The 23,731-nt window shown below is 37.1% G+C and overlaps 2 protein-coding genes across 2 annotated transcripts; both read left to right on the forward strand.

Moving 5' to 3' along the window:
• Window positions 1-1,292: 1,292 nt before the first annotated feature.
• Window positions 1,293-14,298, forward strand: LOC145774473 (kelch-like protein 15). The gene is made up of 7 exons (XM_082585729.1): window positions 1,293-1,386; window positions 5,128-5,225; window positions 6,193-6,385; window positions 8,322-8,465; window positions 10,068-10,253; window positions 10,377-10,527; window positions 13,831-14,298. The coding sequence occupies exons 1-7, from the start codon at window positions 1,353-1,355 to the stop codon at window positions 14,060-14,062; spliced, it is 1,038 nt and encodes a 345-aa protein (XP_082441855.1). The 5' UTR covers window positions 1,293-1,352; the 3' UTR covers window positions 14,063-14,298.
• Window positions 2,856-3,542, forward strand: LOC145774046 (zinc finger BED domain-containing protein 5-like). Its single transcript, XM_082585184.1, has one exon. It carries the CDS (start codon window positions 2,856-2,858, stop codon window positions 3,540-3,542), a length of 687 nt encoding a protein of 228 aa, XP_082441310.1.
• Window positions 14,299-23,731: the final 9,433 nt, after the last annotated feature.

Consider the following 23,731-nt stretch of genomic DNA (forward strand, 5'->3'; position numbering starts at 1 on the left):
TCGGGATATATACGTTGACAGATGCTTTACATCTCATAGTCTGGTTTGCAATCTTTTGCTTCAAAATCTTACATTGATAGGAACAGTAATGGCTAATCGCCATGAAGTTTCATCGCAGCTCAAATCAGCAAGGAGAAGAGAGGTGGAAAGTACTGAAGCATTGTATGACCATTTGAACAAGATTCGTCTATTGTCATATGCACCAAAATGAAACAGGAATGTCCTCATGATGTCTTCTTCACACTCTTTTGTTTCCATCACTGACTCTCACAAGAAACCTACAGTTACCATGCATTATAACAAGCATAATGGTGGAGTTGACACTCTTGATGAAAACTGTGAAGAATTCAATTGCTTGAGGAAAACAAATCGTTGGCCAACTGTTGTAAATTACAATTTGATAAATGTTGCCGGTAACAACGAATTTCTTATAGTGAGGGGAAATGGGAAAAGTAGCAAAAAAACAGATTTTCTCAAACAACTTAGCTTTCAGCTTGGTCAACCGTATATCAACAAAAGAAAATTGGCGGGAGAAACTAAACTACTTGCCGAAAAGTTGGGGTTCATCGATGCTGCTACTTCAAGCACTTTCAATCGCACAGTTCAAGTTATAAAATGGAGAAGATGCTACAGATGTGCCAAGCATACTCGATCTGCATGTGTCACTTGCAGCCGCCGGGTTTGCCCAGGACACAGAAAACTTCAGAAGAAACAATATTGCTTGGAATGCTGAACAAATTTGTTGTAGCCTAGTGCTCCACGTTTCTTCGTTTTGTGTTTGAAATATACGTGGTAAAACTTCGCTTGTTAAGATTTCTTTGCATTTTATTTGAGAGCTAGTAAGCTAAAACTATGTCCTGGGTAAGAAGCAGACCTCCCAATTAGGATTAATGATTGTTTTGTTAAGGTTTTATCAACATCAAATCATCTAAAATAACAACTTCACTTTGAAACCAGCGCATTTGTATCAAAAAACACAAGGAAATGCCATGTTGACAATTTGTCAACATCTGTGCCGATTAAGTTACCTAAAATCCCTGTGCTAATAAGGGTTAAAACACATAAAACAAAAATTATTTACTCCACCTTAACTCTTCATCTAGGCTACTCTTAAACATGAAAATCACGCTGAGAAAAAAAAAGTGATGAGATTGGCCACAAAATCAACATCTACTGGGCTACATGACAACACAAGCCTAGATTCAGAAAGACCTTTGCTCTATTGTTGGAGATTCTGTTAGCGTCAGTAATGACGTCATTATGCATATTTTTATATTTGCAAGCAGAAACGTCGCTGCTTGAAGTTTTAGATTATTCTATCTGCACAAGAGGTTTTTATCACAAGTTTTAAAATGCCAAGAAAAAGAGGCAAGGGGAAGAATTCTGGTAAGTTTTGTATTTTTGGAAACATGTGGTTTCATATTTTAGACACGTGTTTGTCACGAATAAACAAATTTGTTTCTCGGTTTACGGGCACTGGAGCATAACAAGCCTTTTCGTTGTAAGATTTATGCTTACCGTCAAAAACACCCCCTTCATCTGCAGTCAAGGCGCCTATTGGTGTCCGCCGCTAAACTTCCCAACCAGTGAAAGTATCCGATAAAAAATAACATTTGTAGGTAATTCGGCGGAACACAATTCGAAATTCAGAACCAATACAAACGATTCTCCTACAAGTCAGCAATTGTAAACTGAGCAAACGGCAGTTGAGCAAGTGACAATTAAGCTAGCAACATTTCAGCAAGTTGGCAAATGATGAAACTGAGAAGGCTGAAACTTAACCACAAGCAAGTCCGATGCTAGGTGAAAATCTCGTTTGCTGACTTGGACAGTAAGGTAGCTGAAAGGTACTTGCTGAGTTGAAGCACTTGCTGAGTTGTCGCATGTCGAGTGGTCTGACGGCTTTACAAACATATTCCATTCCTTTATTTCCGACATTCCTTCTGATGGCAAATTACTTCTGATGCAAGCGTGCCTGTGTCTCAAGTCTAAATAGACTTAGCATCAGCAACAAATGTTCTACTTAGCCGTGCAACAAAGGAAGTGGCATTTTTCATTTCATGCGAGTGATGCTGAGGAACAAACTAAAGACCAAGTCATCAATGATTGCACATTGCACAATCCTTCGTCCACCCTATACAAAAGAAGACTTCGCATCTTTGATAATGAGACCAAATTATGACTGATCTGCAACAGCTTCAAAATAGTTTGGAAAAACGTCGCAAATGTGGGGTGGTAAAGCAATAGACCCCAAGCTCCCGGGACTCCTAAGAAGTATACTAGAGGACAGGGGCGTATATATATGCATAATGTATAGAGATGATGTCATGATTTTGTTTCATTGTGTTACTGGCAAACCGTGCATCTGAGGCAGGTTTTCCAACATTTCTAAGTTTATTTACAGCAGGGGTTCCCAACCGGTGGTACGCGTACCACTAGTGGTACGCGAGAGCTTTTCAGGTGGTACGCGAGCAACTCTCCGTTGCATGCGATATGAAGGAGTATTGTTAAATAAAGTAGGCCCATTGCAACAATTATTTAATTTTGAGTTTCTAAAATATGCAAACAACACTTTTATTTCTTTCCGTACTAAATTCTCTGCAGTCAGTAGCCTAAGCTACTTTTGTCGATCTTGCTCCCTGCTGTCATTGTTATTAATGCAATGCTGCTGTGCGAACTTAATGGTGTCTGTGACGAAACTATTATGTGTGCAATGTGAATGGTGTCTGTGACGAACTATTATGTGTGCAATGTGGTCTGTGCAATTGCAGAATTGCGTTTATTCTGATGTTGGTTTTCCGACGTGTAGTGGCTGAATCCTGAACAGCATTACATTTTTGTCTAAATATTTAAAAATGCCGAAGCGAAAGTATAGCGCAGATTATATTAAGTATGGTTTCATTGCTATTCAACATCGTGGAGATAGCTTACCTCAGTGCGTGATCTGTATGAAAACCCTTTCAAATGCAGCTTTGAAACCAAGTTTGCTTAAGCGGCATCTTGAGTCCAATCATGAAAATAAGATGAATCGAGATAAGAGTTATTTTGAGCGACTTGGGAAGAACGTGAAGCGACAGCGCATGGACCACACAGGCCAGTTTTACCGAAATAATGCCGGAATTGTGAAGGCATCCTATGAAGTATCTCTTCAGGTGGCCCAAAACAAAAAAGCTCATGTCATTGCGGAGTCACTTGTTTTGCCAGCAGCAAAGATATTAGTCAGAAATTTGATTGGAGAAGATTCAGTGGCAAAGTTGGATAGTGTATCGCTTTCTAACAATACTGTGAAACGACGCATCGAGGAAATGCCAATTGATATCACTGACCAAGTGATTGCAGGAGTAAGAGATTCGAAGTTTGGATTTGCCTTACAACTTGATGAATCCACAGATGTCACAAACTGCTGCCAACTGCTTGTCTACGTCCGCTTTACACAGAACGATGCTGTAAAAACGGAATTATTGTTGAATCATGAGGTGTCCACTACATCAAAAGGAAAAGATATTTTCAACTCTTTGGATAATTTTTTCAAGGAAAATTAACCCGATTGGGGAAATCTTGTAGGATGTACGACAGATGGGGCTCCCTCTATGCTCGGTAGAAAGTCTGGATTTCAAGCCCATGTCAAAGCTGTGTCACCTCGCGTCATAAGTGTTCACTGTTTCATATACAGGTTTGCTCTTTGCACAAAGGTTCTTCTTGCAAAGTTGTTAATGTGCTTGAACAGGGTAGTCAAAATCGTAAATTTTGTTAAAACATCAGCTTTAAATACTCGATTGTTTAAGGTTCTTTATGAAGATCTCGGCTCAGACCACACTTGTCTCCTCCATATATCACACAGAAGTGCGCTGGCTCTCTCGAGGAAATACAACTAAGCGTCTTTTTGGAATGAGGAATGAATTACTTTTATTTTTCCAACAAAAAGACCATGAATTTCAAAACGATCTGGAGAACGAGGAATTCATTGCAAGATTGGCTTATTTGTCAGATACATTTGAAGCTTTCAATCATTTAAATCTGTCATTTCAAGGGCAAAACTGCACTGTCGTAGGCTTTGTTTCAAAACTGGGAGCTTTTATCTGAAAGGTGGAATTATGGAGGAAACATGTGGAAAACAAGCGCTATGGTATGTTTAAATTTCTGTCAGCCCTTGAAATGGAAATTAGTGATGACTATTCCAGAGAAATTACCCAGCACCTCTCGCTGCTAACTGCTAAATTGCAGCATTACTTTCCAGATACCACAAGCTGCCCATACATCACAGATCCTTTTTCAGTGGATCCAGCCGACCTACCTGTCGGTACAGGGGAACAAGAAGAACTGATAGACATGCAGGAGGATCAGACTGCAAAAAAACAACGCAATATTGTTCTGCAATAAACTTCTGGCTTAGTGTGGCTTCTTCATACCCAACGCTAACTTCTCACGCTGTTCCACAACTACAGATTTTTCCTTCTACTTGGGAATGCGAGCAGGGATTTTCTATTCTTATGAACATCAAACCAAAAAATCGAAACCGATCAAGTGCCCCTGGACATGACTTCAGATGTGCTATTGGCAAAATTATGCCACGCAAAGATCAACTGGTAAAAGATAAACAAAAACAAAAACCTCATTAAATTTCTTTGTATTGTGTTTGTGCTTAGTTGTGTCTTTTCTTTGTTATTCTGATGCGTTCTGTGCTGTGTGGTGTAATGGACTCTGTGATGTCTTGTTGGTAATTTTGCTACTTTCGCTGACTTTACATCCAGATTCATCATCTTGCAAATAATTTAATATTGGATCAAATTAGTTGTTTTGAAAATAGTGGTACGTGTTGACAATCCGTGGTGGGCGGTGGCTAAGTGGTACGAGAACATAAAAAGGTTGGGAACCACTGATTTACAGGCTATGTACCCAGACAGCAACATCTGTAATTTTTACATTGATTCAACGTCTGCGGACGTTGAATCAATATAATAATGACAGATTTTGCTGCCTGGGTAGTGTTTTGTTTCGGGTTTACAGCAGATTAATTACAGTAGATAAAGTTTACGACCGAAGCAGAACTTGACTAACAAGAGTTTATTTCTATTGAATGAATTGAATCTGTTGATCTCTACTCATGATTTTCGTTTGTCTTTGCAGAAAGTACTTCAATCATTGCAGCGTTGCTGGCTACAGAATATCATGTAATTGTTCGTCAGTTGTACCCACATGTGGCATCTTTAAACGAAATCGGAGAGGTAAGCCGAATTCACCCTCTTTGAACGTAGTGGAAAAAGTAGTGTCATTGTGAAAATGCGCTTTACAAACATAACTAATCATTAATCAACATATATTTTCCTTCAAAAATGTGCCGATTGCATTGCATGTTGTAATTGTTGTATGTAGCCTATATCCCAAGTAAACAGAAATGTCAGTAAATTTTAACAATGCAACTGTTTTTTCAATGTCCGAAAACGCTAAGAAAATCAATGTTTAATGTTTGCACTTACTGCGCCTTCGTTTTAGGTGTACCAAGATTTTTGCATAGGCCTACGTGCTTTTTATAATTGTTCAGCAGCGCTAGATCTGAAAAAATTTGCTTCCTCAAATGAGAAATAAAAAAGTTGATAAATAATAATGCAGTGCTGATAAATTCATGCCAGGAAAATCACGAACTTGATGGGAAACTAAACTTGTGCTATCTGGGTTCTGAGAGTAGGGCGCGTTATTTAAAAGTGTTGCCAGGTGATTTTGTCAATTCATGATTACTGTGCAAGCCTGGATACGAACAAAATAGCTAATCAAATCATCATCCTTGTAGAAATAACAACTTAAAAATAAAGCACTACAATAAACATATCACTCATAGCTTCTCATTTAATACTGATACCTTCAGATAAACTGATGTAGTACAACACTAGCTTGTTTCGTAAATTTTTATTTTTTGAGGTTATAGCCTAATTGCTTTGAAAAGCTTAAAATTTTAAACACTACAGCAGTAATTATTTAATAATTTGAAATGGCGAGTTTTTTGGAATTTTATAGTTTGAAAATTTTGTAATTGATTTAACAAGGAAGTATAATTTTCTTTTGAGCAAGATACAACATTTATGCTGAAAAAACATCTGGCAACACTACCATTTTGAACAGACCGCAGTTTGAGAAGGTAGTTTTGCATCCGGTCATTTTAGAAATCCTCGCTCTATACAACTTAATGCGCTTTAGACGCTCTCTTATTCCAATCGGTCAAGATCTATTCTCGCTTTGGGAAAGCATTTGTATGCTTTCACGACTGATAGCAACTTGGAAGAGCCTATGGAGTTTCATCGAATGCATCTGTCAGAGGGTGATCAAACATGGAACCAACTGACACCGATGCCGACACCGAGAAATGATTTCGCCGCAGCAGCTTGTAACGGTGAGTAGCGTAGTGAAAAGTCTCGCTGCGTTTTTAGTGCTTGGATGAAGCTAGTTATCCGCAATCTATTCGAATTGATTACACTGGTTCCACAAAAAAAAACTTTTGTCGAGTTAATATTCCCACTTGGAAAATCATTTTGAGGTAATTTGAGGGCACTCAATGCAAAAATGAAATTAGTTTTTGTTTATCACATCAGGTTTTCTCTCAAATTTGAAGTTTATTTTTCTGTAAGCTTTTCATGCAGATGACGTCATGTTATTTGGCCTTAATCTTCTTGCAAAAAAAATTTACCTTTAATCTGTCATTACATCCTATTGTTGTAAATAATCAGAAAATTGCTTAATTGTGCTTGAAAAATAGATTAACAAGTGACATAATCCCATTTTAAGTTTTAACCGGTTTCACCTGGCAGCTGGTACTTCTAAACCTCTTATCTAAGAAGTAGCTGAGAGTTCAATCGCTGATCATCAGACCTGCCATAACAATTCCGTTTGGTCAGTTGCAGACTTTTATTCTTGTACAAAGCATTTATTGGATTATCCAATTTTTGGGGTTGAAAACACCGCTCACTTCTACCCAAGGTGTATTAAATTGAGCGAGCGTAGTTGCTGAAGGAAACTGGCCACCCTACACTCGTCACTATTGAAGGCCGTGTATAAAAAATTCTTGCAATTTAGCACCTCGATGCTTGGAATCTAGTAAGCCTATGCTACTACCTTTACTTGCAACGGACGTGTTAAAGTATGAACCTGAAAAGTGGAGAGTCTTCATTGATAGCTCCGAAAAAAGCCTTGCTATTATACAGTGAAACTCAACATGGCTCTATGCCCATTGTATATTTTACCTCACACATTATACACCGAAATAATTCAATTTAATTAACCTGTGCAATAAGCAATGCGTTTAGGCCTACTTCCTAACATTGCATAGTTTTTTTGTTCCTTTTTACGTACTCACGTAAAAAATTTCTACCTCGTAAATCCACGCCTGAAAGTTTGAGTGTCCAATGCTGTGTGCTTGGTTAATCACTTGTGAATGAGCAAGCAAGCAAACTTTCCGTAAAAGAAAAATTACGTTTTTCTTCTCGATTTTTTTCAAGGAGGTACGTAACCGTATGCCCTCTCTCCCTTTTCAATCCGCTTCTGCCTACTTGGGTACAAAAGCTTGTTATTTTAGTAGTTGTGTGGAGCCATAGCAGTGTTTCAATTTGAGCTATCTGGGACATGTGATGTTCTTTTTCGTGTCAATAATTCACATATTTTCTACATTTTGTTTTGTTTTACACATAAGCATAGTGGAACATTCGTACTGTTTTTACACTGATATTGGCAAAAGCAACATTACTATTACACAGAACATAAAAGAGATGTTTTTTGACAGAACATTTTGAACAGACTTCAACAAATTGATAAATAAATCAAAATTATTTCAGAAAAAAATAAGATGTAGCTTAATTAAAAACCTAATGTGATAGGCGAAATTATTGTCAGATTTTAAACCAGTGCCCCACATCAGCCAAAATCAATAATTTGTCAAATTCAATTTAACCAAAATTATTTTGACTAGTGTTATGGGACTTTTGCAAGTGAAATTGCCTGGTCCAGTATACGATTTATAGATTAATTATCATTTTCAGCCTGTGGTAGCCCATTGCTGAGCGAAGGCGTTCTCCTTTTCTTGCCAATCTAATTAATCGTGTGGTTTTATGAACCAGTTTGTTGTTCCATATTTCCTTTGTCAATCGCGTCTCTCCATCTCATTTTTGGCCTTTCTCGTTTGCATTTGTAACTTTATGACCCTTAGATTGTGTAACAAATCAACAGGTTTTCCCCATGGCAGTATGAACATGATGATGTCTTCAGTATTAAAAAGTGTTTGTGTTTAAACATCGGTAAGTATTCTATAAAAACTCCCTGGCTTCAAATTTTAAAAGGGAAAATATATTTCGTCGGCGGGATGAAGACAGAGAAAGAACTAGCAAAAACTGTCGAACGCTATTGTCCAGACAACGGCAGATGGGAAACAATCGAATCGTTGCTGGTGCCGAGAAGTCTTTCACGTCTTGTCGTTTGCCAAGGTATTGCAACATTTTGAAGATAGATGTGATAAAAACTTTATTGAACTCCACATGAATGTGCAGGGCGGCTAGGACCGTTGAGGAGCTAATTTTAGACAATATTCAATTTTTTAGCCTCTTGCATTTATTCCAATTGCTTTGACTGAGAAATCTGAACGTGATAACCATTTGATTTCAGATGATAGATAACCTGCCTCAAAAGCGCTAAACATTTTTGTATATATTTTTCCAAAATTAATCATTTTTGACAGGTTAAACCATGATCTTGACAATTGAACTCTTCATTTCAACTTTAAAACACTTTCAGCAAATGCCCTTTCTCACATCTCACCATTAGAGCATTAATTTCTGGATCTTTGGAATGATTTTGGGAATTGCAAGGGGAATTATACGGCAGAACTTACCGCCACTAATGGTGAAAATGCATTTTGCATATTTCAGACAACCCAATACACCTTTCAAATTTTTTCAATGGGTCTAGTCTAGTAAAATTAGTACATTGCGTTATTGCTACCTCATATCCATGTCAAATTGCAAGAGTAAAAAAATTGAACTGTGCAGTGTGCAAATAAATAAGAAAACTACACTCGGAAAGAAAACTTGTTGCTGGAATATCGACACTACTGCTTTTAAAATAGACAAAATTTTCTGCACAAAAATAAAGCTCAGCAAATAAATTACAGCTGTACATTAGTAAAAGACGAATTTAAAAACAATGCAATGCGATGTCACTGCTTCAAATTTATATTCTTTGGAATTGCGTACATGGTAGCAGCCAAATTGAAAAATCTACTGCTTCAAGGTTTCTTTTTTAAAGCTATTATACCATTTTCTATGTAATTCTGCAACTTGAAAGCACGGCCGCTACTTTTTATCAGTGGCTATTAGTGTAGTAACATCACTAATCATTTCAACTCCTCTCTGCTACACTGTTCAGTAACATATCTTTCTGCTCCACACCGCTAATACTTCATAATTCAGAAAAATTTCAAACCAACCTTACGAAAATATTTTTTTCAATCAAAGAATACTGTAGCGTCAAAATGATTGGGAGAGCACGCACTCTCCCCTGCGTCTGAGACGCTACCTACTGCACAAAGACAATGCCAACTTGCAGCTTCAAACTGAACTATAGATGCAGATCTCCTGAGCTTGAAAGCAGTTAGAGTCGTTAGTAGGCTCATGAGTTGATAGTTTGAGCAGCACGTCATATGGACATAGCCTTTATGAACATTTTATGTAGTTTCGAGCTACTTTTGTGCTATTGTTACCAAACATATATAAATACCAGCTAGATTTCGTTACTCATTGTCATTATTGTTGGCTTGCACGTTGGCAAGGCATGCGTATACTGTATATGTCATAGTAGTTATGAACTCACTCTAAAGTTACCATGCCGAAACCATTGAAGAAAAAACAATTTCAAAAAGTGGTTTGTTAAATTTTCAAAATAGTTTCCACCTGTCAATTCTATAGAAAGCACGTTTTAATAAAATGAATTTCTATATTACCTTTCATAAGACATGAGCTTATGAAATCTATTTTTTATATGTTTGTTTTTTTAAAAAATGGAGGCTATAAGATACTTTGTTGCTTTTACAGATCGATTGTATTGCGTGGGCGGATTTTGTCCAAGTTATGATGCTGTAAAGTCTGTTCAGATGTTTGATCCGAAAAAAATGGAGCCAAAAAAGAAGAATGAGGCAGTTTGGGAACATAAAAAAGACATGCTGTGCGAGAGAATGTTTTTCGCCGCTGTTGCGATAGGAGGGAACATATACGCACTTGGTAGGAAGTAAACGAAACAAACTCAAGATTTATTTCAATTATAGTTCAATGTAAAAACTTTGTTGTAGTCTTGATAGTTTTGTCTATTTGTGGTTGATTAAACAAAGGATTTGTGTTTTCAAGGAGGAGCGCCGAGTACTGTTCTTTGTTCGTTGGAAACTATTGAAGTGTACAAAGCTGATGAAGATTCCTGGGCTTGGTTCGGGAAGTTGACTGTTCCGAGGGATCACTTCAGCGCTTGCGTCTGGCGCGGAAAGATTGTGATCGCTGGAGGGTAAGACAGTAATGGTTCATTTTGTTGCACAACAAACAAGCTAAATGTTTCCTGTAGGTGGCGTTGTATGGAGCGCAATGTAGAATCACACTTACAATTACATAGTTATCATTACCGGAACGGTGTGAGATTGAACAACTGGGGACACAAAGGGACCAACAATTATGGTCTTCGAGTCAAGTGTCACCTTTACAACATTCAAACGTTGACATATCAGAACCACTTTGATCAATATGCTGATATTTAATAAATCAATGCTACAAAAATACTGGGCATTGCGACATAGTGTAAACAAAACATTGAATGAAGTTAGGTTCAATTCGCATGAATTATATCTAGTACTAGGATTTAATTTTTTCAATACTATCTAGGAATAAACATTGGTAATTATTTTTAATAAATACAATGAAAACAGTCTTATGTCTTATTTCAATAGAAATCGTATTCCACACTTTACTCCGCTAAATTTGAAGCTTCGTGGAAGCCTTGCTGATTTGAAGCGCGGGAAATAGTAGCGGTTATCATTATCCAAAGAATATCTAGTAGATCGTTTACGAACATGTTTTGCCTTGGCAAAAAAATTATCAAATGTTTTGGTCATTGTAATATCAAATTTGAACAATAATTTTGCTATTTCAAAATTCTACAGGTCATTAAGTTTTAGAAAACCTTATCGCTTATGAAATAAATCAACTTGATCTAACTTTCCTATGCAACTATTCTTATTGCTTTGTTTTGTCGTAACAAGTCATTGTCAATATGTTCCGTCCATGAAATTTTGAAAATGCTTTTTAATGACCGTGTGTGGAATGTGTTGATGATATTGGGATAAATTGATATTAATTATATTAATTATAGTTAATTATATTAATTATAGTCATATTAATTATTAATTAATTATAGTCAAAGTTTAGATCAAGTCATATCAATATGATATTAAACTGTTAGTTGGTTAACAATATCAAGATACTCAGCCGCATCTCCTTTTTCAATTGCCTTTCCTGAACCAGGCATCGAGGGCCTCAGATAAATTCTTCTTCATCGTGTGTCACATGGCCGTAGCCCAGAGAATCACGCAAGCTCCATTATCGTTGAACTCGGTTAAATCCTGTGCAAAGTATCTTGCTTTTAGAGCAGGGCATTCGAGTAGATGTTGCATCGTTTGCTCCTGTCCACATTTACAACTTGTGCATTCCACGGAATACCCCCAGTGTTGCATCAACGTCTTACACCTTCCAATACCAGTTCTTAAGCGGTTGAGGCATCGCCAATACTTCCAGGGTTCACGCTTTCCTGGAGGAAAACTTTCTATGGGAGAAAGCTCCATATTCGCCGGTGTCAGCCCGGCTGCCAGCTCCTCCTTCCATAGTTGGACCCGCACATTGGCGGCAATCTCATCTTGATCAAGTAGGACAACTGAAGCAAGGAAACTTTTTCTTGACTTCAATCGCCTGCGTGCTGGAGTTTGGCGATATGGGTATCCCAAATCCATGTCCTGACATGGTCTTTCGTTTCCGCTGGTCACGCTTCTTCTGATGTTGGGAGGAGAAATTCCTAACAGAATGTGCAACGGTGTGATGTTGGTTGGTTTGAGACAGCCTGTAATCAAACGGCAGTTTTAGTTCAATATAGGGTCGATTTTTTGGCGTGTGCTGAGCGTTCCCAAACTGGGCAGGCATATTTTCCGGCTGAATAGCAAAAGGCTAAAGCAGTTGATCTCGTTGTATCTAGAAAGGCGCCCCCAATCAGAGTTTCCTAGTTTCTGTAAGATATTATTTCAAGAACTCGGATGATTGATTAAACTGAGTATGCAATAGATTGTGTTTGTGTTTTACTTTTAACAGCATAATCGTTGCTGACTTCACAATATAGATATACAGTGAAATTTGGTTGAATCAGTTGATTAATAGATCAGGTGACGTACAATAGTTCCCTTTCGGCACGGTTGTTGATTTTTGGACTTTGTCTACTTGTGAAACACTTTTCTTGACATAAAACGGAAACGTATGGAAGTCAAAAACATGAAACTTCAGCATGTGCTGTAATATCAAGCGATCTTACTGTACAAGCAAACATCATTTATTTATTGAAAAGTAGAAAATGTGAACAATTTAGATACTAATGTAGTAGCCTATACTCAATTTATTTATGTAAATATAGAACCTATATCAGTTAATTGTTTATTGATGTCGCAACGCCCCAGTATGTTTGAAAGATTGATTCAATAAATCGCAGCCTATAATCTAAATTGTTTTTTTGTACCGGTAGCTCATTCGATAAAACGATTAGAGGCATTTGAAATGTGGATATATAAAAGAATGTGTCCTTCCATAAAATTTTAAGCAATCAAAAACGAAGATGTACTATTTGGAATACGAATCAACACAGAATTTCTACAAGCAATTACAACAAGAAAATTGAAATATTTTGGCCATATCATTCGTATTCAAAGACAGCTAATAGAAGGAAGAATAAATAGAAAACGAAATTGTGGCAGACTATCAAGAACTTGGACTAATGATATAAAAGACTGGTCAGGACTTTACAAAACTGCAATAAACAAATCTCACAACAGACGTTAGCCCCGTTAGCTCAGTGGTTACACGCCCGCCTCAAGATCACGTAGCGCTGGTTTGACTCTCGGGGTGTGCGCTTGAGCAACGCATATCAGGACTGCTCTCCATTCTGCGGCACCTAGCGAATGGACTAATTCTCCAGCAACTACACTTCAACAATCGGAAAAAATTCACTCTGCCAATCTCGGTAACCGGTCCTGCGTCAAGAGCCTCTACAAGTATGCGAAACTATCAGGAATAACCAATTAAGGCTTTGTCAGTCCGAGGATAAAGCTTTAAAGACTCAAAACAAACCAACCAGATAAACTTGGCGTTTCATTGCCCCCAACCCTCGACGAGAGGAAGAAAGTGACGTTGGTGATCGTAACTCATAGGATTTCAAATGTTGCTTAAATGGATTTAATGATTGATTTTGCTACTTCACTATAGTTTCCTACTCGTGAGCAATGTATGCACTGTGTACCAAACACAGCAAACTTTGTCATGTAATATCAAGCAATTTTGAAGACAAAGCAAGCGGAGTTGACGATCATCATAACTCGTCCTTGGTTATCTGACTTCTACGAGTTTGTAGCCTACAAATGTTTTCAGGGTGGTGTTGGAACGTGAGATTATTCCGACTTTGACATTAAATATTTTCATTGGAAAGTTTTACAGTATTTTCTAACCAGCATACACAGATTGCTGAAGAAGATAAGTGACACACTTATTTGTTTGTGTTTTTCAGCTTCTATAACAGGCCTAACCTCAAAAAGAAAAACAATCTCAGGTTCAATCACCATTTGCAGAAGTGGTTTGCTGTTTCGAGGCCGAAATCGAAAGTTAAAAATGAAGTGATAAGTAGAAAACTCATCAGTGTTGAAATGTACGATTTTGAGAAGGGAGCTTGGGAACCAATTTGTTCTACTTCCAGCTCTTCTGTTACTTGCACATCACACAATTTTCTTGTCGCTTTGTAATTTTTTATACATGCGTTCTGGATTCATCCGTTTGCAAATGGCAACAAGCGAAATATGAACATTTTTTGTGTAATTATAACTTGCTATTCTGGGTTTGATTGGCTGGATAGACTCAACTTTTAATTGTCATTGGTATAAACATTTTTTGGCACCTAAACGTCGCATTATGCAAATATCCGATGTGCCCTTTTACTCAACTTTTAACGGGCAATGGTTATTGCTTATAGTTTGTTGTTTCCTGGCCGTTAATAAAACTTAACGTTTGTGCAACAGAGCTGAACTGCATGAAGTGCAAACGCAGTAGGATACGTTGTACAAACGTCGATGAATATGATAATGTTGAAATATAAAATATCAGTTGTTCCTTTCAAGCGTATTGCAAGTGGTAAAACATGAAACGGACCTGTTAGTTCAGAGTAGGTTATTTTAGACTGTGATGCAGGTTCTTGTATATTGTTTGAACTTATAGACCCGGTTTGTAAACAGGTTAATAAGTTATTGATTATAACTCCACGGAACTTCTTTGTTAAAATTATGAACATCGCTTGATCTCAAATCAGTCTGAGGATGCGCAATGTAAAGAAGAACATTATGGACAGTGTCGCCTTCGCTAGTGTCGACAGCTCTCTTCCAGGCAGACATGTGGATGCGAAGTTCCCAACACCGGCCGTCTCATTACCGCCGCAAAAATTGTGATACCTGTCTCTTGTGCATCGGTGAAGCGATGGAACATAAATAAGTCGATTGCAATCAACACAATCTATTAACGAGTTTTGCAATAAAAAACTCATTGCTCGTAAGCTTTTTCCTGCTTTTTTGAGATTCTGAGTCTGTAGTTGAGGTTTATAGTGTTTCTGTCTAGTAGGGTGTGATTGCCTACAATTTAAACAAGTGTGGTATATTGAAATTACATGTATTCTACAATAATCAAGGTTACAAGCTCCTACTCGAGAAATTAAGAAATGCTCATCCTGTCTACCCAATTTAGTTCATTTCAACGGGTGCCAGAAAAGCTACATTTTCCGTTGAAATTTACTTTCAATTTAGCCACTCAATTCTCTCCTGTTCGAGTGTCGTTCCTTCTTTAAATGGAAATCCTTTCAGTTTATATACGTTATGAGTACTCAACAACTGCAGCCTTATTTGATAATGTAGTGCTTTTTTACTTGTAACATCACGGTGGGATGTAGGCTATGAAACCGGAAACGTTACACAGTTAAGTCACTTTCAAAATGCGGATGTGGTGAGCTAAATTTCGTGAGAGCAAAATTTATGTTTTGAATTTGAATTTGCAATGCATTGGTAATTCTCATACATAGGCTTTGGCAGATGTTCTAATAATTGGAATTTGTCAGTTAGAAACATAGTACATGTTCATGTGGTTTCTACAATTTTTCTTAACAACAAGTAAAGCATTCTACGCTTGTTCGTTCTCAAATTTAATATCATATCCATGATGACAACTAATTAACATCCCCACATGCAAGACTCGACAGAATTGATGCCACTACAAAATTATTGGTATAACCAGACCTGGAATCGAACTACTGACGAATGCGCTGGCTTGTCTCGAAGTTTTGTGGATAATAATAAAAATAATGTTATGGTTTATTTATTGTCTCTTTAAAACTTCCAAAGTCTTTTAGCGACAGGTCTTATGTTTAATTTTATAAAATTTACGATGTCACCACATTATTACCCAACACATCCTTACTTATTGCTTCATGCAAGAAAGAATATAATCAGTACCGTTTTTGAAGTCTTTGGTATGACTCGACCTAGAACCTTAGACCTACCAGCATAAGAGCCAAAGGCGACAACCACTCCGCCACTGAGGTAATGTAGAAGTTGTGTGGAAAACCTCCTGCGTGTTTGATTAAAGAAGTTGACAGTTTTGATCCAATTATTGTGGATTTAAATAAAGTGCTCAAGGATGAGTTCTTAAGTTATCAAAGCAGTGTGGTTTGTTTCGTTTCTTTTAGCATGTTTTAAGGTTAAGTAATGTGAAAAGTTGGGTGGCGGATACTGAAGCATGTTTTGCTTCAAGGAAGACATTTTGGTAGATAACCTAAATAAAATAAAGTTTGTTGATGTGCAGGATGCGACGGTTTTCACTGTTCAGAACAATGCAGGCCAGATATTTAGTTGGTAAGGTTATCATATGCGTTGCTGGTGTATCGAGACACGGTGAAAGAAGCGACCTTTACACACGGCAAAGACTATGATCTTAGCCTACTTGTGGAAGTCAGTGAGGTATGGGCCAAGACTAAACGTCGTAATGCAGATGAGGCTCGCATTTGTCTTTCACTGAGGTTCTTAGACTGTTGCAGAAACACAGTTGTAATTGATGTTACTTACAATGCAAGTAAAAAACCCATGAGATATAGAACATAACCTTGAATAATCCGAATGTTTTCGTAACTCGATTTCATAAAAACAGTTACAAAATATTTGATGCCTTGATCGAAGCAGAGTTGCAACTTTTCAAGTCAAAATTTGTCAAGCTTTGTGCCACAATGATGACGGTATTTAAGTCTGGTAGGCTTACCGACTAAAAGTATTCAAGAAATGAAAATATTTCATGATAACACTGCGCTGGGTATAAATTTTTTTTTGAAAAGTATGAAGATGTTTTGTCTGTGTCCGAATCAACTTTTTACGCTGAATTCAAAAGTGCAATAAGTTTACTGTATTTCAATCAAATCAAAATTTTTTCCATCGCATTTTCAATCATGCTACCTATTATACGCATAAAGTATGGTAGGTCTAACTACTTTCTGTGGTAGCTTAATTGGTCATGCTAATTTTTAGAAAAACCGCACTTTTATTTGAATGCAAATGACAGGCATTTTAAATATCACAAAACTATAATAACATACTACGATGTAGATATTAACGACCTGTTTTAGCCTGATGCTGCGAGTTCGCTGTGGTAGTAGCCAGTTGCACTTGGTTTTGGAACACAGTTCCCTAGTCATGTGCTATGAGCATTGTAAAGTAGCGTCTAGGGGGTACGGCGGAGCAAGTGCTTCTCGAATTATTTTGAAGTTAAATTACTTTATTTTCTTTTATTTTTATGTTTTCATAAGGTTTGTTTGAAATTTTTCTGGATTTGAAGTGTCAAACCATCAGGGTTGGGAGGTCCAGGTCACTTAAATTGCACAAATCCTGCACATAACTTTTCTGTGTTGACATTTCGGATGCAAGACAAGAAATAGCAGTGACATTGCAATAATACGTCCCTAATAAAGTTTATTTAAAAGCATTGTTACCAACCAAGTATATACAAACGTATTTGTGATATCATTAAGCTATATTTTAGTAGTGGGACCACTCCGCATGCGATAACTCAGCAAGTGCTTCGACTTAGCAAAGTATATTTCAGCGACTGTCAAGTCCAGCAAATAAAATTTTCATTTAGCATCGGATTTGCTTGGCCATCGCTTGCTAAACTGAATTTGTTGACTTTTTACATGCCAAGTATCGGCTTGGTGAGTTTTTACTTGCTTAGGTTCATCATTTACCAGTTTTAGCCACTTGCTGAAATATTACTAGCTCAGTTATCACTTGCTCAACTGTATTATGCTGAGTTGTTAGAGACTCTTAGTTTTTCGGTCGCATAAAAGTTGTGATTGGTCGTTTAGTTGTCTGCTGAAGTCAGCCATTTTAAAATCAATGAAGTGAAGGTTGGTTTTGCGACTTGCAAACTGTACTAGTTTTAGGGTTGAAGGTAGCTATTTTTATGAGTTAATGCATTACTGAAATCTTTATCCACGTTGGTTTGAGGGACAGCTGCATGTATTGAACGGGATATCTGAACTACTGTATTTTCGTTTGTTCTTGAGACGGATACATTTTCCATTTTGAAATAGTAGCAATTTGTTTTCGTTATTCGCATGAAAAAATATATGAAATGCAGGAGAATGTTACAACGCGGAAAGCGTCATAAAGTGCACAATAAGCGAACTTGCATATAAAGTGCTTGGTCAAGCAAGATATGTGAACTATAGTTTCGCGTTGGGGTACTTTCAGCAAAAAAATGGTGTACTACAAAATTTTGCTTCAATTTGGCAACATAATTCCTTTGCCCGATTTCCTTCAAATACCTTTAGTTTATAACGATTTTATTACGTTTTACCTAAACCAAGGGTCTCAACCACGCGGCCTGCGGGGACATGCGGCCCGCGAGAACTTTTGGTGAGGCCCACGATACATTTTTAAACTTTGAAATAATTCAAAATTACAGTACAAAAATTTTCTATAAATTTAGAAAGATAAATGCACTCTAAAATTGCTCAAAAAATCTGAAAATGCTCATCAAAACCTCACACGACTTTTTAGCACTACTGTGGCGCCATTTTATTGCGTACCGAACACCTGCATTGTTACATCACAATCACATTGCCTATTTACTTATTGTGTCGTAATCGCAATAGTAACCTTGGTATTTTGCTGAAGTCCGTTGTTTAAGAGTTCAGCTTTTTCGCGTTTTTAAAAACTGATTGCTAGATTTTTACTCTCCACGTGCGTCGTTTCGTTTACGTTCTTTTTCTTTGCGCTCACACAGCGTTTATCTCTTTGTTCTGAGCCGACTACTTTTCCTTGCGATCCAACGTTCTTGGTGTGTTCTTACTACCTCTTTTATTGCGTTTTAACTGTGTTATTTTGTTTATTGATTTATTGTATATTGCAGCCCGAGGGTTAATTTAAAAGTGTTCATTTGGCCTTCAGAGCAATTTGAGTGTGAGGCCCTTGATCCAAACCAATCAAACATCTTTTTTTTCAACAAAATAGGTCTATCGCAAAATTGTAGATCAGTAGCCTATACGGTCCATTTTAATTTTGTCCGTAGTTGTTTGAAGATTTGTTTCTGAGTCAATGGCGATGCTCGCTCAAATCATTGATGCTGAAACCACAATAGTTTAAAAAAATATTTTATTTTGCTGGATCAGGGAGGCCAGCTTTTTTGGCCAAAGGGCCACATGCGGTTGACGAATGACTGCGCGGGCCACTTGAGTGTTTAATGATAATTTGCAATCTTAAAAAATGGCTGCCTTATAATTTCTAATTAAAACCTTCACACCAAAATTCTAATCTTAGAAATGTGTATTTGCCTCTTTTACAATTATAAGAACAATAGACAATTTAAGATATAGTAAAGCCCACAAGTGTTTACTACACGTCGACATTTCAATGTGAAGTTTGGCATTATTTTTCTATCTCAAGTTAGGCCATGTGCGGTGAAATGGACGATGTAACAATGCAAAGCGTATTTTCTATATGGCTGTCAGAAGTTAGTGATCTCACAAGGGATTTGACGTGGTTCATTCGCAAAAAAACTTGCTCGCATAAATAAGTGTTGCCGAATAATAACGTCACGAAAACTGCAAATCTTTGAATTCTCTGATATTTTTATTTAAAAACAATTTTTTTATAAAATTCTAGTAATAAAAAGTTTTGAACTTCTCCCTTAAAGCAAGATATATTAGTGATTGAGTGATGACTCTTGAAGTGCCAGTTCGATTGTGTGGAAAAAGGTGGACGTGACAATGTGGAAAATTTTATGCGTGACAATGTGTATTGTGATGCAATAAAATTAATTTGAACAGTTGCTCACCCCTGCACTAGGGATTATATTGTAGAGTAATAGACAAAGAAAGCAAACAATAAATGCTAGTTTCTCGGAATGTAAGTTTGCTATAAATTACGTAGGCGATTGAGTTGATTGTGTATGTCTTTTCGAAAATATCACGCGGCCACTTAGAACCTTCTCCAGGGCCACATGTAGCCCGTGGAGCTACAAGTTGGACACTCCTGTGTTAGTTGATATGATATGTATGGATTGGTTGTAGCGGTCTATCAACAAGGTTCGTGTAAGAGTGTAATTTACTTGCAGAATTTGTGGAAGGTTTTATCACCGTTGGCCTACTTTTACTCGCGTAGAGTGAAAGTAAATCACTACAACAAGTACTGTGGTGAAATCTTAACTAAACTTTCAGGGGGAAAAAATTGTAAGCTACTTTGCAGGAAAATCCGACCAAACGGCGCGATACTTTATTTGTGGACATCGAATTGCCTTCACGATTTCCATTGCACGTTTAAATCAAAAAAGTTTACGAATTTCTTAACTAAAAAAGCGTAACGTCGATTAGATTTACTGAACATTCTTGTAGCTATGATCATGAGTATGATTACAAACCTTGATTTTGTAAGTTGTCATAAGCCAAGTTTTGTTTCTGCTGTGGAGTAGAAGGTGATTACCATGGTTCTGTTTTAAGTGACGTAATTTCAATTATGAAATATGTTTTTATTGTCCCGTAAAAAGTTTCTGTGTAACCTACGCAACTGATTCAAAAAAGTGTTTTTTCAAAGTTTATGACATAACAAAGGTCACTGATAAGTTGAAAGCTCAGTAGCATACTTCATCTTCGTGACTACACTGAAGGCTAATTTCAATTAATTAATTTCAAAATTCGTTTTACGAAATCAGGAAATTACATATGTCTTCATTTTGGTCTGTTATGAATCTGTTTCGTGTTGTAAGTTGCATATTGCAGTAATATTACAAAATTGCAAATAATCGAACTTAGAAAGGCGAAAAGGTTTGATCACAAACGCGTTTGTTGGATAATGGATAAAATTTTTAATGCTACAGATTAAAAATTGTCTAAAGGTAAATTTTCATGTCCAGTTAAATATTTGAGCTTCTGGAGTGCTCCCACCAATCAAACGAGTTATGCTACTCCACTGGCTATGACAATGGTGTTGAAGTCAGTGGGTCGTTGTTTTAGCTAAAACAAATCCGCATAAAACAACAACCCACTGACTTTAACACCATTAAAAATTTAAATGAATTCAAAGCTCGCTTGAAAACGTTCTATTTCAATGAACATTATGACTGAATGTACCGTATTAATTATCACCATTGTCATGTACAGCGCCCAGGAGCATAGTTTGACTGTGGATGTGGCGCTATATAAATATTGTTATTATTATTATTATTCGTCATAGCACATGACTAGGGAACTGTGTTTCGAAAGCTAGTGTAATTCGATATTAGCCTACCACAGCGAACACTCAACATCAGGCTAAAACAAGTTGTTAATATCTACATGGTAAAGTAAGCAACGATCATGCTGCTAAAAGCGAAACTAAATTTAGTGTATTTCGGGCCTGGGTCAGTAAGTTAAAGCCTCTACAAGTATGCAAAACTGCCAGGATTAAGCTCTGTTAGAAGCTTTCCCAAGTCCGAGGATAAAGATTCAATCAATCAACACAAGCACCTTCCTTGTGCCGCTTAGCATCATAATCACCTGTGCTCTATCATTGTTGTGGTTTCAGTCAACGTCAGTAATGCCGTCATATGACGTTGAATTCATGCATAATTTTGTATACAGGCAGTAACGTAGCTGCCAAAAGTTTTAGATTGTATTTCCAGCACAAGGCTGTTTTATTTAGTGTAACTGAAGTTTTGGAATGCCCAAAAAGAGAAGCAAGAAGAAATCTGGTAAGTTTCGTATTTTGTAAACGATGTCTGAAGTAATACAATTTTGGTAAATGTAAACTAAAGGTAAACTCGATGTCTGAAGTGTTTTAGTCGCAATCTGTTTCTCGTTTGATGGGCACTGGAGCCAAACCACCTTTTTCTTTACAAAAGATATGCTCCTTCCAATAGTCATCCCCTCAACTGCAGTAAAGGCGCCCACTAATGTCTTCTGCTGTACTTCTCAATCAGTGAGGAGAAAAAGTTAAAGGTGCTCCTCTACTTGATTCCAAGTGTCGGGGAAAAAAAGATAAGATTCTCATTGTAGCCTACTAAACTTTTGGCATTAAGGAGGGTGCAGTGGCCAGTGCCTTTTTCTCAGCCGCCCTTCAGCCATTACGCCCACTTAATTTATACATCTGAGGTGGCGGTGAGCGGTGTTTTCAAAGACCAGCTGAAGCCGAGAGTCAAACCAGGTTTGACCAACAAAAACTTTTTGATTAATTGGCTGAGCATAAATAAAAATCGTATTGGAGATCCAGTACAAATGGCATGGACTTCTAAACACTAGAATTCTACTATGTAAAAGTATTTAGTATTTAGAAGTCCATGCAAATAGACTCTGTTCCCTCATCCCCGACACCAATCAGCTGGCATGTCACTTCTGATGCAGGTGTTTCTCAACCGTGCTTGTATTAGCATCGAATCGTCCACTCAGCTCTGCACCAATGGAAGAGTCACCAATGGATTTCTTCAAGTGTGGTGCTGAGAAAGACATTACACACCATATTGTCAAGGTTCCTATGATTTGATGTACTATGATTTGTATGTAACTGGCTACGTTCCTATGATTTGATGTAGTCTGGAAACAAGTCGCAAGTCTTGATGGTTGTTAAAAGTTTCACCATACTCATCGGCAGAAGTGCCCCTGCATGGATGTTACATAGACTCGTTCTGCAAACGATAGTTTTTATTTCCGTGATTTTTTTTTAATGTGCTGTCATTGTGATATGCTATCAACTTGTATTATTGTGTCACTGGCAAATCACGAATCTAAGACAATATTTTCGACATTTGTGTACAGTATAATATGCTATGTTTTAAGTTTAGTTTAATTAACTGTATCTCACAAAAAAAGCAAACATTGCGATTAACATTATGCTTCCAGTGGATAAACGAATGATTCTACTGAAGATTTGCATCTATGTTTACAGAAATTACTCCAATTGTTGCAGCGTTGGTGGCAACAAAATGTGATGAAACTGTTCGTCAGTTGCACTCAAGTGCCGTATCTTCAGAACAAATTGGACAGGTAAACCAAGCTCGCTTCTCCTAAACGCAAGCAAAAGAATAATATTTATGTGTATTTTTATCCAAAACTTGGTGTATTAAATCTCACGTTGACATGTTCTCACCTCTGCCTGGCAGAGGGGTGAAAACGTTTGCTCGACGTTTGAAAGGATATGGGTTCGACACCGCTCCAGAGCACGCGGTTGTGTTTCGGCACACATACTTAATGGCATGTCAAAATAAGGAGAGCAGCTGACCCGAGGACTAATATGCCTCTTTGCTGCTTTCTGTCGTCGGTTGTATTACATCTGTGATGGCAGTGTACGGTATATGTTATCGCAATAGGCGCAAAAGAAAAAAATGATGATTATTATTATTGTCATGTTCATGTTGGAAGTATCCTAATTCAATTTGGTATGAATTGTAATTGTAGCACTCAAATCATTTTCAATGTTTTTTGTACAATTCAAAAACGCAAAGACAAGTAATGTTTGATTTTAAAATAGTGTTTTCATGAACGATAAATTTGTTTTGTTAAGTATTTTTTATAATAAAGGTTTGGTAGAGAGTTTGCATTTTTGAACCATAGACAAGCAAAACAAAGTATCCTTATCGGGTTTAACATAATGTATTAAATACAAAACAAAATATCTAACATAATGACTCAAACGTTTTGGACACGTACGTACGTTAGGGTGGAGTGAAAAAGACTTTTTTTTTAATTTCAAAAAAAGGTAGTGCTAAAATGAGGGCATATTGTTAAAAAACAACTTTGAAAGTGATTTCGGGGAGTAGGTCTTAATAGGGGCAGGCCTACCCCCACTTTTAGGGACCGAAATCCCCCAAAATCCCCCAAAATTGATAAACGGTCATAACTTTGGAACCAGTTGAGCTAA

The sequence above is a fragment of the Aplidium turbinatum genome, chromosome 7, assembly GCF_918807975.1.
Source record: "Aplidium turbinatum chromosome 7, kaAplTurb1.1, whole genome shotgun sequence".
NCBI lineage: Eukaryota > Metazoa > Chordata > Ascidiacea > Aplousobranchia > Polyclinidae > Aplidium > Aplidium turbinatum.

Bases quoted from the DNA above. Each gene is read 5' to 3' on its own strand.
- LOC145774473 (XM_082585729.1), top strand. From the start codon at position 1,353: ATGCCAAGAAAAAGAGGCAAGGGGAAGAATTCTG. The intron at 8,466-10,067 runs GTATTGCAACAT...TTGCTTTTACAG, and splicing joins ACGTCTTGTCGTTTGCCAAG to ATCGATTGTATTGCGTGGGC. The intron at 10,254-10,376 runs GTAGGAAGTAAA...TGTGTTTTCAAG, and splicing joins AGGGAACATATACGCACTTG to GAGGAGCGCCGAGTACTGTT.
- LOC145774046 (XM_082585184.1), top strand. From the start codon at position 2,856: ATGCCGAAGCGAAAGTATAGCGCAGATTATATTAAGTATGGTTTCATT.